The sequence below is a fragment of the Takifugu rubripes genome, chromosome 1, assembly GCF_901000725.2.
Source record: "Takifugu rubripes chromosome 1, fTakRub1.2, whole genome shotgun sequence".
Classification (NCBI taxonomy): Eukaryota; Metazoa; Chordata; class Actinopteri; order Tetraodontiformes; family Tetraodontidae; genus Takifugu; species Takifugu rubripes.
This window is the reverse complement of record NC_042285.1, coordinates 25,334,062-25,352,227: the sequence shown is the minus strand read 5'-3', so window position 1 is coordinate 25,352,227 and position 18,166 is coordinate 25,334,062. Positions and strand designations below refer to the sequence as shown.

General features: G+C 41.7%; 1 protein-coding gene across 12 annotated transcripts in view; it reads right to left on the bottom strand.

Annotated features, from left to right (window-relative positions):
* gulp1a (GULP PTB domain containing engulfment adaptor 1a) overlaps positions 1–18,166 on the bottom strand; it is a 46,169-nt gene that overhangs the window by 3,594 nt on the left and 24,409 nt on the right. For 9 of the 12 annotated variants that reach the window (XM_029833428.1, XM_029833415.1, XM_029833418.1 and 6 more), the window contains 7 exons: positions 12,112–12,192; positions 6,175–6,236; positions 3,331–3,402; positions 1,201–1,299; positions 990–1,127; positions 736–852; positions 109–195 (listed from right to left, as the gene is read on the bottom strand). In XM_029833428.1, coding sequence (XP_029689288.1) covers positions 109–195; positions 736–852; positions 990–1,127; positions 1,201–1,299; positions 3,331–3,402; positions 6,175–6,236; positions 12,112–12,139 — 603 coding nt within the window. In that variant the 5' untranslated portion in view covers positions 12,140–12,192. Of the gene's footprint in view, positions 1–108; positions 196–735; positions 853–989; positions 1,128–1,200; positions 1,300–3,330; positions 3,403–6,174; positions 6,237–12,111; positions 12,193–15,213; positions 15,725–15,873; positions 16,029–18,166 lie in introns of those variants that run through there. The other 3 variants (XM_029833441.1, XM_029833432.1, XM_029833437.1) reach the window with 3 other exon arrangements.

Below are 18,166 nucleotides of genomic sequence, written 5' to 3'. Positions count from 1 at the left end.
GACATAAGGAAATATCTACCAGCAGCCGGCATCGTATATCTATTTAAGACTTAAAGGTCATGAATATACCATCATGATTAAGTCTGCCTGCATTCAGTTCGCACTTACTGGTGGCATGTGGGCAATCATCAGCTGCTCTTCCAGATTCTGAAGCTGTTGCTTCAGCTCCGAGTTTTCTGTTTCCAGTTCTTGAATCTGTAGGAAGGAAAAAGGCAGATGGTTCACTTTAGCCACCGCAAGTCATTAAAGGCTCAATGAACCGCAACACGGACGCCACTGGAAGGACCCAGCTTAACTGACTTATTTAGCTGACACATTCATGCATAATTGCTAATTAAGTGGAAGAGAGCAACCGTTTTACTATACTGTAGCCATCCTGTTTTAACCTGTTTGAAGACGATATCAAACGTGGGAGAAAATGAAATGTCTATGACTTTGTTCTTGTATTTAACCTGATAAAGTCTCCAATTATTGAAACCCTTTCATGTTAATTAAAAAATCTTCACCCAATGACTCATAAAATAAGCCGCTGAAATTGAAAGACAAAGAATGATTCAAACTGCTGTTTGAGCTTTTGCTGCAGCTGATGAAATGATGCATCATACTGCATCATTAATATTTATTACCTTAATTTCTGTCAACACTGGAAAATGAAAAACAAGCTGCAGAAACCAACTCTGCATGAATGATTGTGTTGCCATGGCGGTGACAGGTATGAATGAAAGGAAAACACACTCTTTTTTGAAGACTTCCAATCTGTTTCCGCGTTTCCACGTCTTTGCCTCCAGACTCCAGGAACTTCTTGTAGGCTAAGTCGAAGGCCTGCCCAATGGTTAGAGTTATCTCTTCAGCCTGCAGAGCAAATGTTTGGTCAAACTTCCCCAATCTATCTGTTATTGTTTCATTGTTGATACGCTCACAGATCTTTGATGAAGAACAACGAGGTGTTAATGTGGTCGGCAGCGAGTCAGAGGCAGAAAGACACTTACACACTTTTCACTGTCAAACACGTAGCAGAGATGCTTGTTGGATTCCGAGTCTTTGCAAATAAAAGTGAATATCCTTTTATCTGTTTTGTCATCTGCACAGAAGGATATCCGGTGTAACTGACAGTTGTGTTGCACGTCCTGGGAAACAGACACAATTTATTCATTATTCACAGACTCCAGCCTGATACCCCGGCGAAGCATCGCCACTCACTTTTGTCTTTGGATCTAGTATCTTCACACCATAAATGGAGATCTGCAGTTCCACTTTGGGGATTTTCTGCCCCTCCGATTTCTTGATGTGCCTCTGAAACTGTTGGGACGCAAGAGAAATGGTGGGTTAACCGAGTTCAAGATAAATGATAAATGTAACGACAGAATCTCTGCGTAGATTAGAGACTGACATCTTAAAGATATGTAACAAATAACCCGATGCATATCTTATTAACTCATAATCCAACTACATATAACCTCGCCCTAGTGATGGTCTTATTTGCTGGTCTCCAACGAAACTTTGGAAAGATTTGGCTACTGAAGGGAAACTGAAATCAGTTTATTTTGGTGATTTTGTAGACTCAGTGGTTACCAGTTTCTGCCAATGCTGCACAAATCTTAAATATGTCGGGATTATCAAAGATGTGCCTGCCATACTTGAATCATGGAAACAGCCTAGTTCATGTACACACATTTGTCCAACAGCAAGCATGACATTTCATTTTACTTAAAGCAATGTTTTGGACATTTGTGCAACTAACACCATCTGGGTAGCTCTCCGGCGTTCTGCCCTCTTCAGTGGAAATAACCAACAGGAGCTAAACGATTCGCTGAGACCACCGCTAATCTGCTGCTGCTCTGCCAGAAAGAGTGGCCATAAAAACAAACAGTCACCTAAAGGAGGGGAAACTGTGACAAGGAGGATGCTTCTCTATCGGTTGGCTGCTCTCAAGTTCCAAAATATTGATCAGTGGAGGCTTAAATCTGTCAGCAATTCATGGATGAAGGACCTTTGAAGATAAGTGGAGTATACGCTTGAAAGTTTGTGATCTCACAGTGGAAATTCATTATTTTTTGTTAAATCATTTGCAAAACACTGCCAGATAATCAAATATGGATCAGCTGATATATTATCTATTATTATATTACATACAGAGGAAAAATCTATGGAAGATAAGATTATTGCTTTAGATTTTATTCAAAATCAACTTTTCAGTTTGATCTCTCTGAGTTGGGGGTCTTAATAACAGAGTAAGAAGTTTATGTCCGACCTAGTAATGAGTTTCCTCTTAGATGCTCGCTGAAAGGTCAGGCCTGTCCTCATTGTCAGTGTATCTAGGAGAGTAACCATGGAGATTGGGTGTCCATGGAAGCTTTCAACATCAAATGTAATGCAACAATAGAGGTACGGACTCTGGGAAAACAGGCCTTCTCCCCTGCCAGAGCCCCCCCCCCCCCCAATTCAGCTCTTGGCATGGGAAGACAGAGCAGAGGCCAGCAGGCGGGGAGTGCAGCCGCTTCACCCACAAGCTGTGAGAGAGGACCGATTCACACGCATTCAGGCCAAAACTGGCCTGAACAACGGAATACATGTGATTTTCATGTGAACTGAATATACAAATGTCCTCCTGCATCCCTAAAATGTCATTTAATAACCCATTTGGCTCAAATAAAAACAATATTTGTTGTTGTTGTTGTTGCCCTGGAGATTGTAGTTTTGTCCTTTTTCTTTGGTTTATTTGACTATTTTAATGCTGATGAACCTTTCACTTATGACTTTAATTAGCCTAAATATATCCTCATTTAAGACCATCAATGACACAAAAGAACAACTACAGGAATCATGACCAGAAATGCTGTACTTGAGAGAGAGCGTTTTTTTCAAAGGAAAACTTTATTGCAATTGTTAATTTATGTAAATTATTCCATTTTACTATTGAAACCAGTCATAATAGCATGCAGTTGGAGCCTGCAGTGTAAATAATTTGTTCTTCGTTCCAGGGGGAGTTTATTGAGAACATCAAGAGTTGTAATGGCTTAAATGTGCCCATCTGGAGTAATAAATTAAATGAGCTTTTAATAATGTGAAAATTGAGTTTTAATAACATAAATGTAAGAAAACAATTATACTCTGGTTCACGCTCAAGGTTAAAATCTAGTTTATTGGCATTTCCTTTCACCCAGGGGAGGATTTACTGGAGAAAAAAAACCTGTTGCACAACCCAGTTATAGGCTATTATGCAGGGGGCACCTTGGCTGTAACGGGTGAGGAAGGGGTTAGGGTGTCACTCACTTCTCCCTCCTCTGCCTCTCAGCCCAATCCCAACCTCCCCATCTGCAGCTGGCTTACCTTTAGCTTCCTCACGGCATCCTTCACAACTTCTGTGCCTTTTGGAGCTTCGACCTCTGTGTTTCCAAGGAACTGTGAAGAAAGAGGAAAAAATTATCAATCAATGATACAATATGGCAGTAATAACTACCTCCATGTGTCTCCTGTAAACTGCAACGAAACATCGAAGGTTCTAATGACCATAAAGGTTTGAATCAACATAACCAATATTGCATAAACAAAGGTTTCGGGGTGGGTGGGGTGGGGTGGGGGAGACTCAATAGTGTGCAACGTTCCTAAGGATTTGATTACTTGTTCGTGATTTTGTGCTGTCCAACATCTACATGTGCAGTTCTTCCAAAGGCCATCAGATGGAGCCATAGAGCTTTAAAAGGAGCGGTAGCAGTCTCACGCACACGCAAACAAGCACACGCGCGCAGACACACAGAGTTGTCTACTCCGATATCAGACGTCCCAAACATAGACGTCAGCTTCTTAAAGGAAAAATCAAAATGGAGCCAGACGAAGATTGTAGCCAACAGCCCAGACAGACACGAATGTCTCTGTTAGATAGTCGAGCCTGGCAGAAATTCAGGAAACTGGTGGGGTCCATTCTTCTCGTCAGACTATAAAAATAATGTTAACAGGGATTTTATGAACTTTACAAGCATCACTGGAAAAGGAAATCTCACGCACTGACACCTGACACTTAAATATACGACCACGATTAGGATATTCTGCTTTCCAGTGTGCAAAACGTCACAACGCAACAGAGGAATCAGAATAAGTAATACGAAAATGTCAGCACTCTGGAGCGGTGTGACTAATGCATGTGGTCACAGATGTGTCCAGCAGCGCTGCTGATAGACGCGCAGAATAGAATGGAGAAGTTCTTGTTCCTGACCAGTGCATCTTGGACTGCTGGAGAGCTTTCCCAGGGCAATCTGAGCTCAGAGGCTCATCCATCAACCGGTGCATGCAGAGGAAAAACAGAGTGAGGCATGCCCTCGGGATGGACACTCACGCTTATAGGGTACCGCCAACCAAGAAAATTATTTTAAAATTGAACAGAATATGCATTCATTTAATATTCCAGCCAGCAGCAGTAGGAGGAGGCAGTGCGTGCTCACCCACCAAGACAGGCATTGATCTCTGACACAAAGTGTGTCATTCAAGTGACCCCTGAACGATGTGACTGCAGATTTTGCATAAATTTACCCCTCAAACTCACTTTTTCCTTCTCTGCTCATAGTCCAGATTGTGCAAGTCGAGACAGCAGTCAAAACAGCCCCAAGTTAAACACACGTCAGCGTCTCAGAGCAAAGAGGCCATGCTGGCGCTTCATGAACACAAAGCTAATTATAGCCGCCGCTTCAGCAGCGAGACAACGATGGAGACGAATGAGGATCCAGAACCAGAGGAGCCGTCAGCAGTCGAGCAAGTTCAAAACACTTCTTTACATGTCTTTAATGCAAAATGCACCTGAGATTCTGTTCAGAATCATCAGATCTTAAATTCAGAAGCGTTCAGAGATCCATCAACACAACGTCACTGCGTCTCCCCTGAAAAGGAGTTTTTGTGAAACTTTTTTTTATTTTAAATCCTTAAAGTCAAGACCTATGAAGGGAATCTCTGGTTACAAGAATAGACGTGTTCCTTAAGTTTTTGTCACATTTTTCATTTTTTCTTTTGTTCTTATCATGGGGTAGGATTCCCTTAAATAGGTCAGAAAAATACGTCCGGAACCATCATTTTATCTTGGGTTTAGCTGCAGAAAGTCTAAAGAAAATCCATTGACGACTAATAGGACAATAAAATGTCATCATTTTGTTGAAATATTATTCATATTTGTTCATTTATTCAATATTTTGTAAACGTCAAATACCGGTACAGTCACAATCTCTTCTTTGGGTTCTGAGCCATGAACATGAAAGTGTTTATGCAGAACATTTTGGTATAAAATGTCCATATTTCACCAGTTTATTCTGCTCAACTCGAATTTAATAATTGAAGCTTTCAGTCCTGACAGAATAGTTTTTTACCTGCCAAATTCTCCTTAATTTCATTTTTCAACTGAAAGTTAAAGCATCCTATTAATATTTGCCAATTCCATGTTTGTATCAAAGGCAAAAAGCTGCACAGGTGACCTGAAACCGTCTTGTTTCTGACCACTATTGCTCACACCTGGGCACCACGATAAGATTTTTTCCCTGGCTCGGTGGGACAGATCCTGATCTTTAAACTGGAGACAAAACAGAGAACATTCCCGGCTCCGTGCCTCCTTCCCTACACCTCCGTTTGCTCTGACTAATGTTCTCAGATCCGAACAAATTCAGACAGACAGCCAACTCATCAGTGAGATCCGACACCACTTTTCCACTTCAGGGAATAGTCATAGCCTTCATTCCTCCAAGCAGGTCGGACGACGGACCCTTTTAAAGAACTCTGCCGTAGCTGCTCTGCCAATTTGGGAAGAGGAAAACGTAGAGTGACACGTCCGACAAACTCCGACAGGAAAGTGACTTCAGAGTGACTCGGTGCTTCCGAGCTAAGCCTCAGCTCAACGCGGCGGCTGTGGCTGCTTCGGGTCGGGTCACGTCGGTTTCCACGTGAGCAAAACGATAAGAAGCGAAGGCTGACCAAAGTCCCAAAACAAAGTTTGATCAAATATTTTCTTTATATACCAAAAGATTTCTGCTTTTTTTTCATGTAAACAGAAAATAAAGACCTCCCTAAAAGAAAGTGAATGGATCTCAGCGCGGCTATTCTCTTCAAGGTTGGACATTCTTTCCAAAATGGTGGAGACTCAAAATCACTTTTTCATTCCCCTCCAGACAAAAGCTTGGGTGATATGGTGTCACCTACCTTGACATTGTAGGAGATATAATGCTTGGCCAGAGCCTCCGGAGTGTGCATCCATGTTTTATCTGAAACGATAAAACCATCTCAGTGCATAAAGAAAGAATGAATCAAAGGGCTTCTCATTAGGCGAGGACAGAGGCATAAATCTCACAGGGTGACACAAACATACCTTTAAAGCAGCGTTAAAACACGCAGTATACCCAGACAGTTCAGAAGCAGCTCAAATAAACAGGATTTATACAACATAATGGGAAGAGTGGTGCCTTTATTGCCGCTGAATACCCGGTGAACGCTGAAAATGGAGGCCACACTCTGCTTTGTGGGGGATGGATGGATGGATTGATGGATGGATGGATGGATGGATGGATGGATGGATGGATGGATGGATGGATGGATGGATGGATGGATGGATGGATGGATGGATGGATGGAACCACCGATAAGGGAAAACGCATGGGTTCCAAATGAAGCCAGAACTGACGGTTTAGTTAAAATGTAATTAAGCCAGTGCAACAAATGTAAGAGAAGATGTCCAGCCATTTTAAAAGTGTCTCGTCTGCACATGTATCGTGTCTCTAAAGTGCTGTAAAAATTTTTTTCCTCCAGCAGAGAATAAAAGACGCTTGGCTAATCTTGCGAGAGGCTTCATTATCCCATTTCAGGGCCTTTCATCTGTCAGCCACGCTGCACGTTCACTGAAATATGAAATATGGGTCTATAGGATGAAGAGTGAGCGCGGCTAAACGCAAGACAAAGTGTACGGACCCCATCAGCGTGGATCATCCGATGAATGACTGATGAAAGGATGAAAAGAAACAAAGTTAAAGATGTCATAAACGTGCAGGCAGTTGCATGGGGAAGCTTTTTGAGGCGTTCCGTGATCATTAACGAAGCTGTGCAGGATGAGAGAGCACGAGGACCACATTCCCATTGATAGTCCTCTTTTCCTTCAGATGGTCCCGTTAATAAAGCGCTTATCGCCACATTAATGAAGGCAGTGAGGAAAGATGCCTGACAGTGACCTCGGAGCGCTCGACTCCTCAAGGTTGATTGCTCTAATCGGGATTTGCAAGGTGCAAACAATGCGATTCATTTTTGCATGTCCTCTCAACATCTATGCTAATGACTGTTTACCCCCATGTTGTCAGCTAAGTGGCCTGATGAATTCAAAGACCATTCTAATTAGTGTTTAATTATGGCTGATTATGGCTTGCAAAAAAAAGTTTTACTTTGCAGAAATGAGTTTGTATAGAAAGCATCAACAGACAGCAGACGGCGACTCTTCAGAGACTTGATAACAGAGGATTTGGACTTTTTAAGCTTATTTAACAGCTGCGCGGTCAGATTATTTCCTGTTTGGAAATCTTGCGGCAGATTCCTGCGAACTGTAATAAATTTCCTCTGGGGAGTTGTGAAGTTGATAGCATATTTTTTTCTCCCGTACAGCAACAAGGGGAAGAATCTGGAGGCTGTAAATTTCAGCGCTAGGATGGATGGTGGGGCGAGAGGAGCTGGGCTAAGGCCTGACGCAGCAACTTGCTAAGTTTGCAGAAGAATGTCTTCTAGGGTGGAGGTCAAATATCTCGAAATACTGAATAAAAAGTCCACATGTCCCAAATCTGGGAGCAGGCGGCACACAGGTGATGTAACTCCTCAATACCTTGTTATATATGCAAAAAGTGTATTAAATTAAGTTTATCAAGCTGAGTTATGGCTCGGGCTGGTAATATTCCTTTCCATAGTAATCATTTTTAGTCATGAATTTCGAAGTGCAAAGGAAGAAAAATGCAATTAAAAAAGGAGCTGCGACTGTTTGTTGGGGCACAGTCGAATTTGTGAGTTTAATAATAGGTTGGTCCCACTGCTTTCATCTCATTTTTCTTGATTAACACTTTCAATTTCTCTTCATCTCCATTTATTCTTTGTGGTTTTATTTGACTGGAGCATCTTTTCAAATTAGGTTACGTTGTTATTCAACACAAAAATAAAAATGTAACCCCCCCCCCCCAAACATTAGAATATCACTATTTGGGAGCATTGGGACTCAGTTAATGATGTAATTCAGAAATGGAGCCCATGTTTCATTCAAATGTCCCGCGTCGTTGGAGGTTTCTGTTAGCAGGCTACGACAGCGGTTCATTGATTTTTATGTTCTGTCCTTCCAGTTTTTTGTGATGGCTATCAGGATGAAAAGGTTGGAAGTGTTTTGGAATTGGCAAACATGAAAGGTCACCTAACAAACCGACGGAGACAGGATGTGGAGGATCAAACATCAAAACGCCAGCGCCGTTGCCAGTAGAGAAGCAACCCTGCATTGTCTGAAAGGCCACGAGCAGCGGGGAGGCGGCACCTTAACTCACTACATTGCTCGCTCAGTGACCCGCGGCAAATTTGCTGGGTGGGTTCTGATCTCAATCAGCGGAGAAGGTGATCTCACAAGATGTCCAGAGAGTATCTATCTTCAACGTACTTCCCCACCGATGAAGCTGTGACAAAGTCTTCTGTTAAGGCTTTACAGCACTGCATCTCCTGCCATTGCATCCAATCTTATTCTGTGAATTCTGTGATGTACCTGCTTGTCAAGCTTCAGTAAAATGATGAAAGTTGACACCTCCGTTATGTATGATGCAACATAAGGTTAACTAGAATTTTTGGGTGACCAGGTGGCACGCAGTTGTCACACCATTATGCCATTATGCTTGCCGCTGAAACTGCAGGATTCTGCCAGATGGCAGCTTTAGGACATTGTATGTGTACTAAACTCCTTTGTGCACAAGTCTAATTTCAGTAGAATCTATATGTTTTATCTTAAACACATGGTGAGAAACAGATGTTGCCTCATGGGTTGCAGTAATATGATTTGAGTTTGTATTATACGTAATAACATTTCTGTTGTTTCCAGGCCATTATGAATGTGTCACATCTAATCTTGTTGCTAAATTATCAAGAGCTTAACAGTGTAACGTGACAATAGCGTTATGGAGCTAAGACCGGGAACTGAAATCTGCACTAATGTGAAACAAAGCAAATGTGCTTTATGAGTACACAGCTCAAGGCTGACATGGGGACAATATGGTTTTAATCTCATGCAAGAAAAAAACAAAAAATAGATAAGCCGGCAAATATTGCTCACATATCCAGCAAGAACAGTTCCAACCCCGCCTACCGTCTACTGATCCACCAGTGATCTCACCGATGTGAAGGTTTCAGAGCCAAATTGATGCTTTCTCTTTTATCTGCCTCTCCCTACATCCTCTCCTTTGCTTTGTACTGCCCCCCCCACCCCCTTTTCTCTCTTTTTCTTTTAAAATAAGGTTTATTAGCTGGCTTCATTGTAGAAGATGAAAAATCTATAATGGGCACCATCAAGCAGCACATGCTGGAAGCAGCGACTAGTTTTTTACCTTGTCAGGGGTGAGTGGGAAATTTGTACTGTTTCACGCAACTATTTTAGGGTAAAATATTAAAGTTCTGGGTATAATAATCTTAAACTAATTTTTCCAATCCAATAAAATCCAATATGCAACTTCCTGACAAGGTTACTTGTTTCTGGATGTGAATGTACAGCGAGTCATTCAGGTAAACCTCTAAAGCTTTCCACAACATCATCCAACCAGAACAAGGTTATCAAGGATCACTTTTACAGATTTTCCAACTCTGATTATATTGAAAACCTGTCATGAGGCTTCAGGTAATGGTTTTAATAGCTTAACGTTTATTTTGGACATCTATTCATCCATGGCCATGAGGAAATTAAAAAAGCTTGTGCATCTTCAGCATCTAATTTTCTGTGAGCGTGCTCTGCGTTGATTTGATCATAACGGCAGTTAGAGGACATCTGACCTAAATATATCTAGGTAAAAGATGCTGCTCGCAATGGACCAGACAAGGACATCCTCTGCAGATCCTATTCAGACACTGCATAGAATCTGCACTGAGAATAAAACACGCTAGAATGAAAGAATTATTGCTAAACATCAGGTTCACTAAGCAGCTTTAGGTCCCACTGCTGAAGGTAAATCTAGGACAACGGCTGTATAATCACAGTCTCTTTTATTTAGGCTGCTCTTCGGCAGAAACTGTATTCTATTTATTCCTTATCCTACAGTCAGTCAGTTCTAAAAATGACATGATCTCCTCTGTGCAGCCATGAGCAGAACTTTAATCTGCTTCTAAAGTTGCCTGTCTGATTGCAAGCAGAACTTAGCTGCAGATCATGATACTTCCAGTATGGAGGGTGCTTTTATTTTGAAACACAAATGTTGGCCTGCATTTAATGCAGTTATTTAGCATGGATACATTTTATGGACATTACTCATGAGTAGAAAAGCAGCATTTTTAAAAGGTATTGTCATTTTTTACAGAAAAGGAAAACAATATGCTGGAAAAAAAGGTATTTCCCAGTCATAAACATTTTAATCTTCTTGACAGGATTTATTTAAAATATTTATCTTCTGCAGGACAATTCATTTCCCATAACTTTGGCCTTCTAAACTCCAAAGATGCAACTTAAAACTATTCTGGTCACATTGAATTGATGAGATCAATAAAAAGCACAAAATCTCAGCAGGCATTAGCTGAAAAATATGATCAAGTATGGAAACAACTGCCAGGGATGAGCACAGAGACAAAAGGGAAATCCAAGGTGCACTTTGGAGCGATCGTCCACTAAACAGTTAATTTGTTTAAACTAATCAAGAAATGACAAAAAAGAAAAATCAGTATTCGAAGCGTGGTTATAGAGAACTGCAACACCTTGTACGGCAAATTAAAGTGTGCACACATAAATGGATGCAGATATATTCCAACATTATGGGTCACAGACTCAGAAAAAAAGCCTTCGTCTCCCCGGAGGGGAATAATCTGCTCTGTGTTGTCTGTTCCAAACTGTCAAATGCAGACTGACTGGTGTTTGGGATGTATTTACAACGCTGTCTGTGAAGAGCACAATAAAATGTAACCTGTCAAAGTTCTCCACACCTCAACACTTCCTTTCTTCACACATGCATTTAGCTCTTCCTTCCTCTTCCTCCAGGCCTCCTGGCAGTTCCAACCTCAACATCCTTTTGGCGATATATTCACGATGCCAGCTCTATCACAACATCCAGAAATCACAGCTGCAGCATTTTATATATGTACATTCTGAATAAAATCTTGAAAGGAACGGACTGGGATCAACACATTAGCAATGCGGCCTTCATCAAAAGGCTTTTGCTGGATTGTTCCCTCCAGGCTGGTAAAGGCAGCAGTCAAATGCCTAAAAATCCAAATATCGGAAGCAGCTCCTTTCAGCCACATTTCACCAACATTATATCAACATGCAACCAAGCTCTGGGGCAGCCAAACCGCAGCAGCATTTCATGGAAATTAAATTCCCATTAAGGTGAAAGGAGCAAAGTTAAAATTTCATTACACTGGGTGAAAGAGAAATGTAATTTGAGCTGCTGTCCTCCCCAATTTCCATCTTTTCCTCCGAAACTAACCAGGCTGAAATGAAAAAAAGAGTTATAACAGCCAAATATCATTACAACCGTATGTAACACCTGAGCCGTGGACACTCCTTAATACATGCTGGAGGTCTATGATTCATACCTGAGGGACGACAGATGGTTGTAAACACCTCAAGCTGGTTTGCCATCACAAATATCCTCTCCCATCCTCTACTGTCTGCATGTTATGTTTAATGCTTCTGAAAAGCCACCGAGAAGCTGTGCTGAGCTGTGCTGAGGCATTGGGGCCATTTTCACTGACACCAACCGAACTCGCAACTACTCTGAATGGTTAAAAGGATGATGAAGCACTTTTGGGAAAGAAAATAAAGTCTGATGCTTCGAATGTGTCTGGAACAGATTGTTGTACTGTAATTTACTCATTCCAAATAAAGCTCAGGCAGACTTGGCTCGAGTCCCGACATTAATGAGTGGTGTGTTTTCCTGCTCACCTTTTTTCCTGTTGAAGGCGCGGTTCATAGTGGAAAATGTGTGTCTCCAAAATCCCGCCTGAGTGTGTGACAATGTTCCACCTGGAGCAGCAGAAGGAGAAGTGAGTTAAACACGGCTTTGACCTCCAGCTTTCGGTGAAAGGCAAGTATGAAAAAATAGATTTCTGCTTGCAAAATATCCCCTCCCACTGAACATGAGGCTTTGTTGGTCAACCCAAAGTGTTCCGAACTGTCGTTCTGAGACATCTGCTTTACATTTGTTTCCCACAGATACACAACATAGTTATTACATGTGGAGGCCGTAAGTCCTTTGGTGTTGAAGTTAACACACTCGGAGTTCTCGGAGACATGGCAGCACTGAAAATGGGTGTTGCACACTAACTCTGTTTACCATGAACCTCGACTGGTACTTCTTCCTAATTTCTCTACCACTTTCCACTCTGCTGCCTCTGACACATGCTGGCATTTAGCCTGTGTAATAGCCAGCTGGTACAGCAAGACGAGGTGCAGCTACAACACACTAAAGGAGCCAATCGTTTTCTAAATGCAAAACGACACTGACACTCTGCTCTGACCGCTTTCAGACCCGAGATCAATTCCCCATGAGAGCTCAGCAATCTTGAGGACGGCAAGGACAAAGTGTTCAGGACTTGGGAGCTGTCAGCCAATTCCACAATCGATATTCTTGATCGTAGACTGCGGGAAAATGTGCAAGTCCTGTTGTCTAATGGCATTTTCCCCCCATTTTTGTTGTTTGTTTTCCAATCCAAGATACAGTATATATTCATATTTACATGGAAAAAATAAAACCAACAGTATCCCATGATAGTGTTGGAACTTAAAACCAAAGTTGGCGTATTGTGGTCATTTGGTCGATATGCTCGTCTCTGAGTAAATTTCCATTTCAGGCTCTGATTGCAACAGTTCAATAATTAAGAGCAAAGTGCTTCTTAACCTGTCTTTCCTATAGCCTTTCAATCACAGGAGCCTTTCAGACTTAATGAAGTATTTGTGTGGTGTGACCAGAAAGTGTTGTGAGTAAGTTCTTTATGTTGCTGTGCATCTCTGAGCCGAACTGGGGGAACAAAGCTCAACTCTTTCACAGGACAACAGCATCAAATCTCCTCAATTTACAATAAAACATGTTGCAAAAAATATTTCAAACAATGCTGATAGAGATGAGATAACAACATCTGCTAGAACAACATCCTCCTCACACACTCTTGATATTCTTCGACTTATGCTGAACAGCAAGCAAGAAGTAACAGAACTGTGCAAGTGAGGTTGTTATGTCTGTCAGATATGCTGCTAAATTAGAGTCTAATTGCTTGGTAACTGCTGAAACCTGCTCTCCGTTCACCATGGAATAACTTGTTGAGCATTATTTCCTCTATTACATTGGAAATTACACCCGGTGCCCCTGAGAGTAAGATAGCAACTACAGAGGGACTATCGCACCAATTAGGATACAATGGCCTTGCTCAACTATATATAACAAATAAGTATAGTTTAGACTGTTATTACAATACAATTCTAACAATATGAGCGCTCTAATGAGGTCAGCTTTGAATAAATGGGCATCCAAATGTGAAAAGGATGTTATTGTTGCTCAGCGATCCTGATAAACATTATCAAACAAGCTAATGAGGAGAACGGTCACACGGTAAGTGGCTATTTCCTTGAAACAACAAGGAAAGGCCATTGGCTTTGGGGAATACGGCCATAATGATGTGCAGCATGAGTTACAAGTGGAACTAGCAGAAACAAGCGCCGTGGTTTTCACAGTAAGGAGATATTCCTCTGCTATAGAGGCCCTACAAAGGGTTGGAGATCTTTAAATGGGACAAACTTCAGGGTGGAGACTGGCACATTCCTCAGGCTGCCAAAGCAGAGTAACTTTACAGCTGGAAAAGACAACTTGAATTCCCTTTTTCCCTGGGTTAACAGGCCGATGTTGAAAACATCACATGGACAGGTAACCCAAAGACACCACGGTGCTATTTACATTTCAGTGAAGACTCTGGAGTGCAGCCTGTAGATCGCACACCAAAGTGCTCTGCAGGGAGGAACCCAGCAGCAGGGTTTAACCTGTTGCGCTTCAGGACGTTTCAGCTTGGGTCGGTCTGTTTTGCTTCTTGTTGTATTTGGTTTTCTATACAGTGACGTAGAAGAAGATGACCCCACTCTTCTAACAGTGTGAGATTCACTGTATGTATAATGTGGAAGCAATGCACAGAACACATCCACACCTCCAGAATAATCTAATCTTATGTAGTGCAGCATGTTCCCCTGCACGCTACGGATGGCTCCTGCCATGTGAAGAATCACTTTTCACTCTGAACTGGTGCTTTTTTTGTTAATAAGTGTATGAGCATGAAATGGAACTGCAGCAACATTAAAAGGTGACTTCAACAGTAAAATCCCAATATATTCAAAATTCCAAACAAATGTATTAAAATATTTACTCCTGCTAAAGCTGTTGGAAAGATTGACACCTGGCACAATAAACTGTGCTGCCAGGAAACAGGATTGGAAACTGATCAGCTGTTTTATATCCTGTAGTGAATGAATTTTTTTTTTTTAAATGTCCCAATTGGCCCCAGAGCTGATCCTGCTTAGAACATTACTAGAAGTCACAGTTAAGAGTTTTAAAGTTTCACAGACGGGTATGAGGAAAAAAAATCAGACCGTGTTTTTGTGTGTTTGCAATATGCGGGTGCCAAAAACGCCTGGATATACACCTAAAGGTGACATCACATTTGACTAACACCTGCAGTCTTTGGACTGGTTTTAACAGCTTCCTGTCTGGTAATTTAACCACAACCCCCCTTCAGACCCCACAACAGACACAAGCGCATATATTTAACACTGAGCTGCAAACGTCCTCAGTCTACCATCAATGTTTCCATCTGCAGAGGCGGGAGCATGTTATTGAGCGAGTTTCTAAAGGAACACGTGAAAAACAAAGTTTGTTTCTGTTTGCACATCTCTTAAATCTGTTCACATTCAAACATCATTGTTAGTCCCAGATGATGATTGGTCATGACTAAACCAGGGCCAAAATGAGACAATGATGAAAATGTGAGCCAGCAGTTCACTTACTTAGAATATCATCCTCCAAAGAGCACAACAAGAGATATATCCAGTCTGCAACATTTCATCTTCAGTGACTCAAACATTTGGAACGCAGCATGAAAAAAAAAAAAAGCTCTTTCTGGAAATGAGAGCACCCTCCTCTGACTCTGTGGACTCTTCCCTTTTGCCAAACAACAATATAAAAAATCAAAATGAATTCAAAGTTTGATTAAAGTCTGTTTGCAAATGCCTCTCTGCTGGTCGCTAATCTGACCCATATGTACTGCAAAGGCAGCGGGCTTTTAACACTGAATAGAAGCTGAGCGTGCACTGTGGTCCAAACATAATGCCTCTGAAAAGAAAATCAACAAAGATCCTTTGTTTTCTTCCCTTTGCTCTCGCCCCAGCTCTGGAATTCTGCTCGCTAAGCACAGCACAGCACAGTATGGCAACAATCTGTTTATGAATTTTGTCCCAGAATTCCTCAGCGGAATCCACCGTGGTATCATGGTGTCTAATCTAAAATCCAGGCTTGCTCTCTCACAGCCCGGCACTTCAGCTCCTCTGGAACAAATTCAGCCGCATGTCATGCTTTATCAAGCGCTGCTGTCACTTACAGGGACAGGAGGAATCAAAGATCTAAAGAGAGAAACATGCAACAGCCAAGCTAACACAAACGCTACTTACTTGCCTTCAGACTGCAGAGGACTAGTAAAGACGAAGTTCCAGCGGAGCTTAATAGTTTTCAGCTGTGGGCCAGATGGTGGTACACTGGACTGCTCTGAGGGGAGATGATGGGGTTTGCAAACTCATCAAGAAGCCTTTGCCTTGACACACGATACTTGACATTCAAACCAAACTTCCTCCGCCCACGCTTTGCGCAAAGGAATTTCTTTGGAGTTTGGAGAGGGGGGGGAAAAAAGACCCCTTGGACTAAAACTGTCTCTAAGATTCACCAAGGCATACCGGAGCTGACCTATAAAAGTTAACGTACATGAAGTTGCAGCCTGACCCCTTGGCTGCAGCTCGTGATTCATCGTGACACGACAGCCTTGGGTCAGAGTCTTTGCATCAACCAAACAGCTGTTGCACTAAAGAGTCTCTACGTCCGTCAAACCAAAGCCCGGAAAGCCTCCGAATGATATTATGACAATCTGATTCTCCTTATTATGGTGTCGAACATTTGACTGTTCTTTCTGAAGGCTTTAATGGGATTACTCCTCCAGCCTCTAAACACTCCAACTGGAACCAGAGCCAGTTGTGTGTGTGTGTCTCTGTCTGTGGGTGTGTGTCAGCAATTTTGATATTTGGCATGTTTGGCTAAAGTTCACTTGAAACAACGCAGGTTTGTTCTTAGCTGAATGATAATTAATGAAACTGACTCGAATACAAAGTGTTTCCTCTGGCTTAAAGTTGACTGACACTGCTTTTATTTTTCTGCAGCAACGTGCTCTGATTTACAATTTCACCTTAAGATTTAGCCTCCCTCGGGTAAATAGTTCACAAAATAGTTGGGCAGGATGAATTTAACACACACACACACGCACACACACACACACACACACACACACACATATATATGTAAATGGCGTTTTAATGACAGCAGCATCTTTCCCAGGAAAAAGAAAATGCTTCGTAAATACCCAATTACAATATTCCGCAGGGTGGATAAAAAGAACTTGGAGAATGAATTCAGTCACGGCTGAAACTATCTCCAACGTGTCGTTACTGAAACCATCTCCTACGTGTCTGCTCCAAGTCATGTGAAAGTCTGAATCTGGAGTTTAGATTGTGTTTTTATCTGCAGTTTTTCAAGTGTTTCAGCTTTTTTTGTGTGTGTGTGCGGGGGGGTGGTTGTGGGGTTACGAAAGGCAGTATTTGGATTAAAAATGTAGTCTAAGTGTCATTAGGAGGGTTCTGTCTCCATGTAATAGCTGTAGTAACTTCAAAGGTTTCGGGAAAGATTTCACTTTAAATCTTTAAGTGAAAATAAAGAAAAGGTCACAAACACTTGGCTTCTGGTTTACAAAGGACATTGAGCACAAGGGATTTCTTGTTCCTTTTAATGGCATCTAGTTCCAGATTCAGCTCTGTCTGGGCCTTGGGTGGTGTTGTGTTTTTGCTGGCCAGCAGTCCTTTGGTTTCTGCCTGAGAGAGCACTTGAAACAGGGAGGGTGTCAGCATTTGGCCTGTTTGCTCTTTATTTTTCTAAGGTTTTTCTTCTCTCTGCCCTGTATCATTTCATGTTTGCATCTTGTATGAACAGCTGTGGTGGGGGTAAAGGGAAGTGGCCGACCCAGACACTTTCCGGGAAAGTGGGGCCCTTTGTGCTCCACGGGCATGAACTAAAATGGGTTTAAAAAATGTTTCAATTTTGTTTTAAAAAAAATAAATGGCCCATTAAGTGGAAAAGTAGTAGATCATTTTAACTTGTGTTGCAATTGTTGCTACGGGACTGAGAGTTAAAGGGACAAATTTGAATAAAGCAGCAATAACCAGAGACAACACATTCATATCCTCTCAGAGGCTTTATTGAAATTTGAGGCCTCCATATTGTGGTCCACTGAATACGATGAGGAAATGCGTCATATCAGAGGTCTATTTGTGTTTGGCGCCCTGCACCGAAATGTTCGCACCAGTGCACCAGAAAAAATGGCGATGACTTCGGCCAAGATCGAGTGGAATAATTTCCCTGCCCGGCTGATGCAGATCACAAAAAACAAGCAAGTGTTTGAACTGAAGTGAGCCTGATTGTAGAAAAAAGTATTTTGCAACAACAGAAGACACAATTTTCTATCCACCAAATATGAATGTAAAATGACAGGAAGAAAATCAAATAATTAAGAATGAAGTCAACCAAAAAGTGAATTTGCTACATTCTGGCAGCGCTTTTCAACCAGACTCAGTACATCACTGATCATGACTGTATCTTTTAGTATTTGTTCTAATTGATCTGTGCTTCATGACAGCTGAGAGGAAA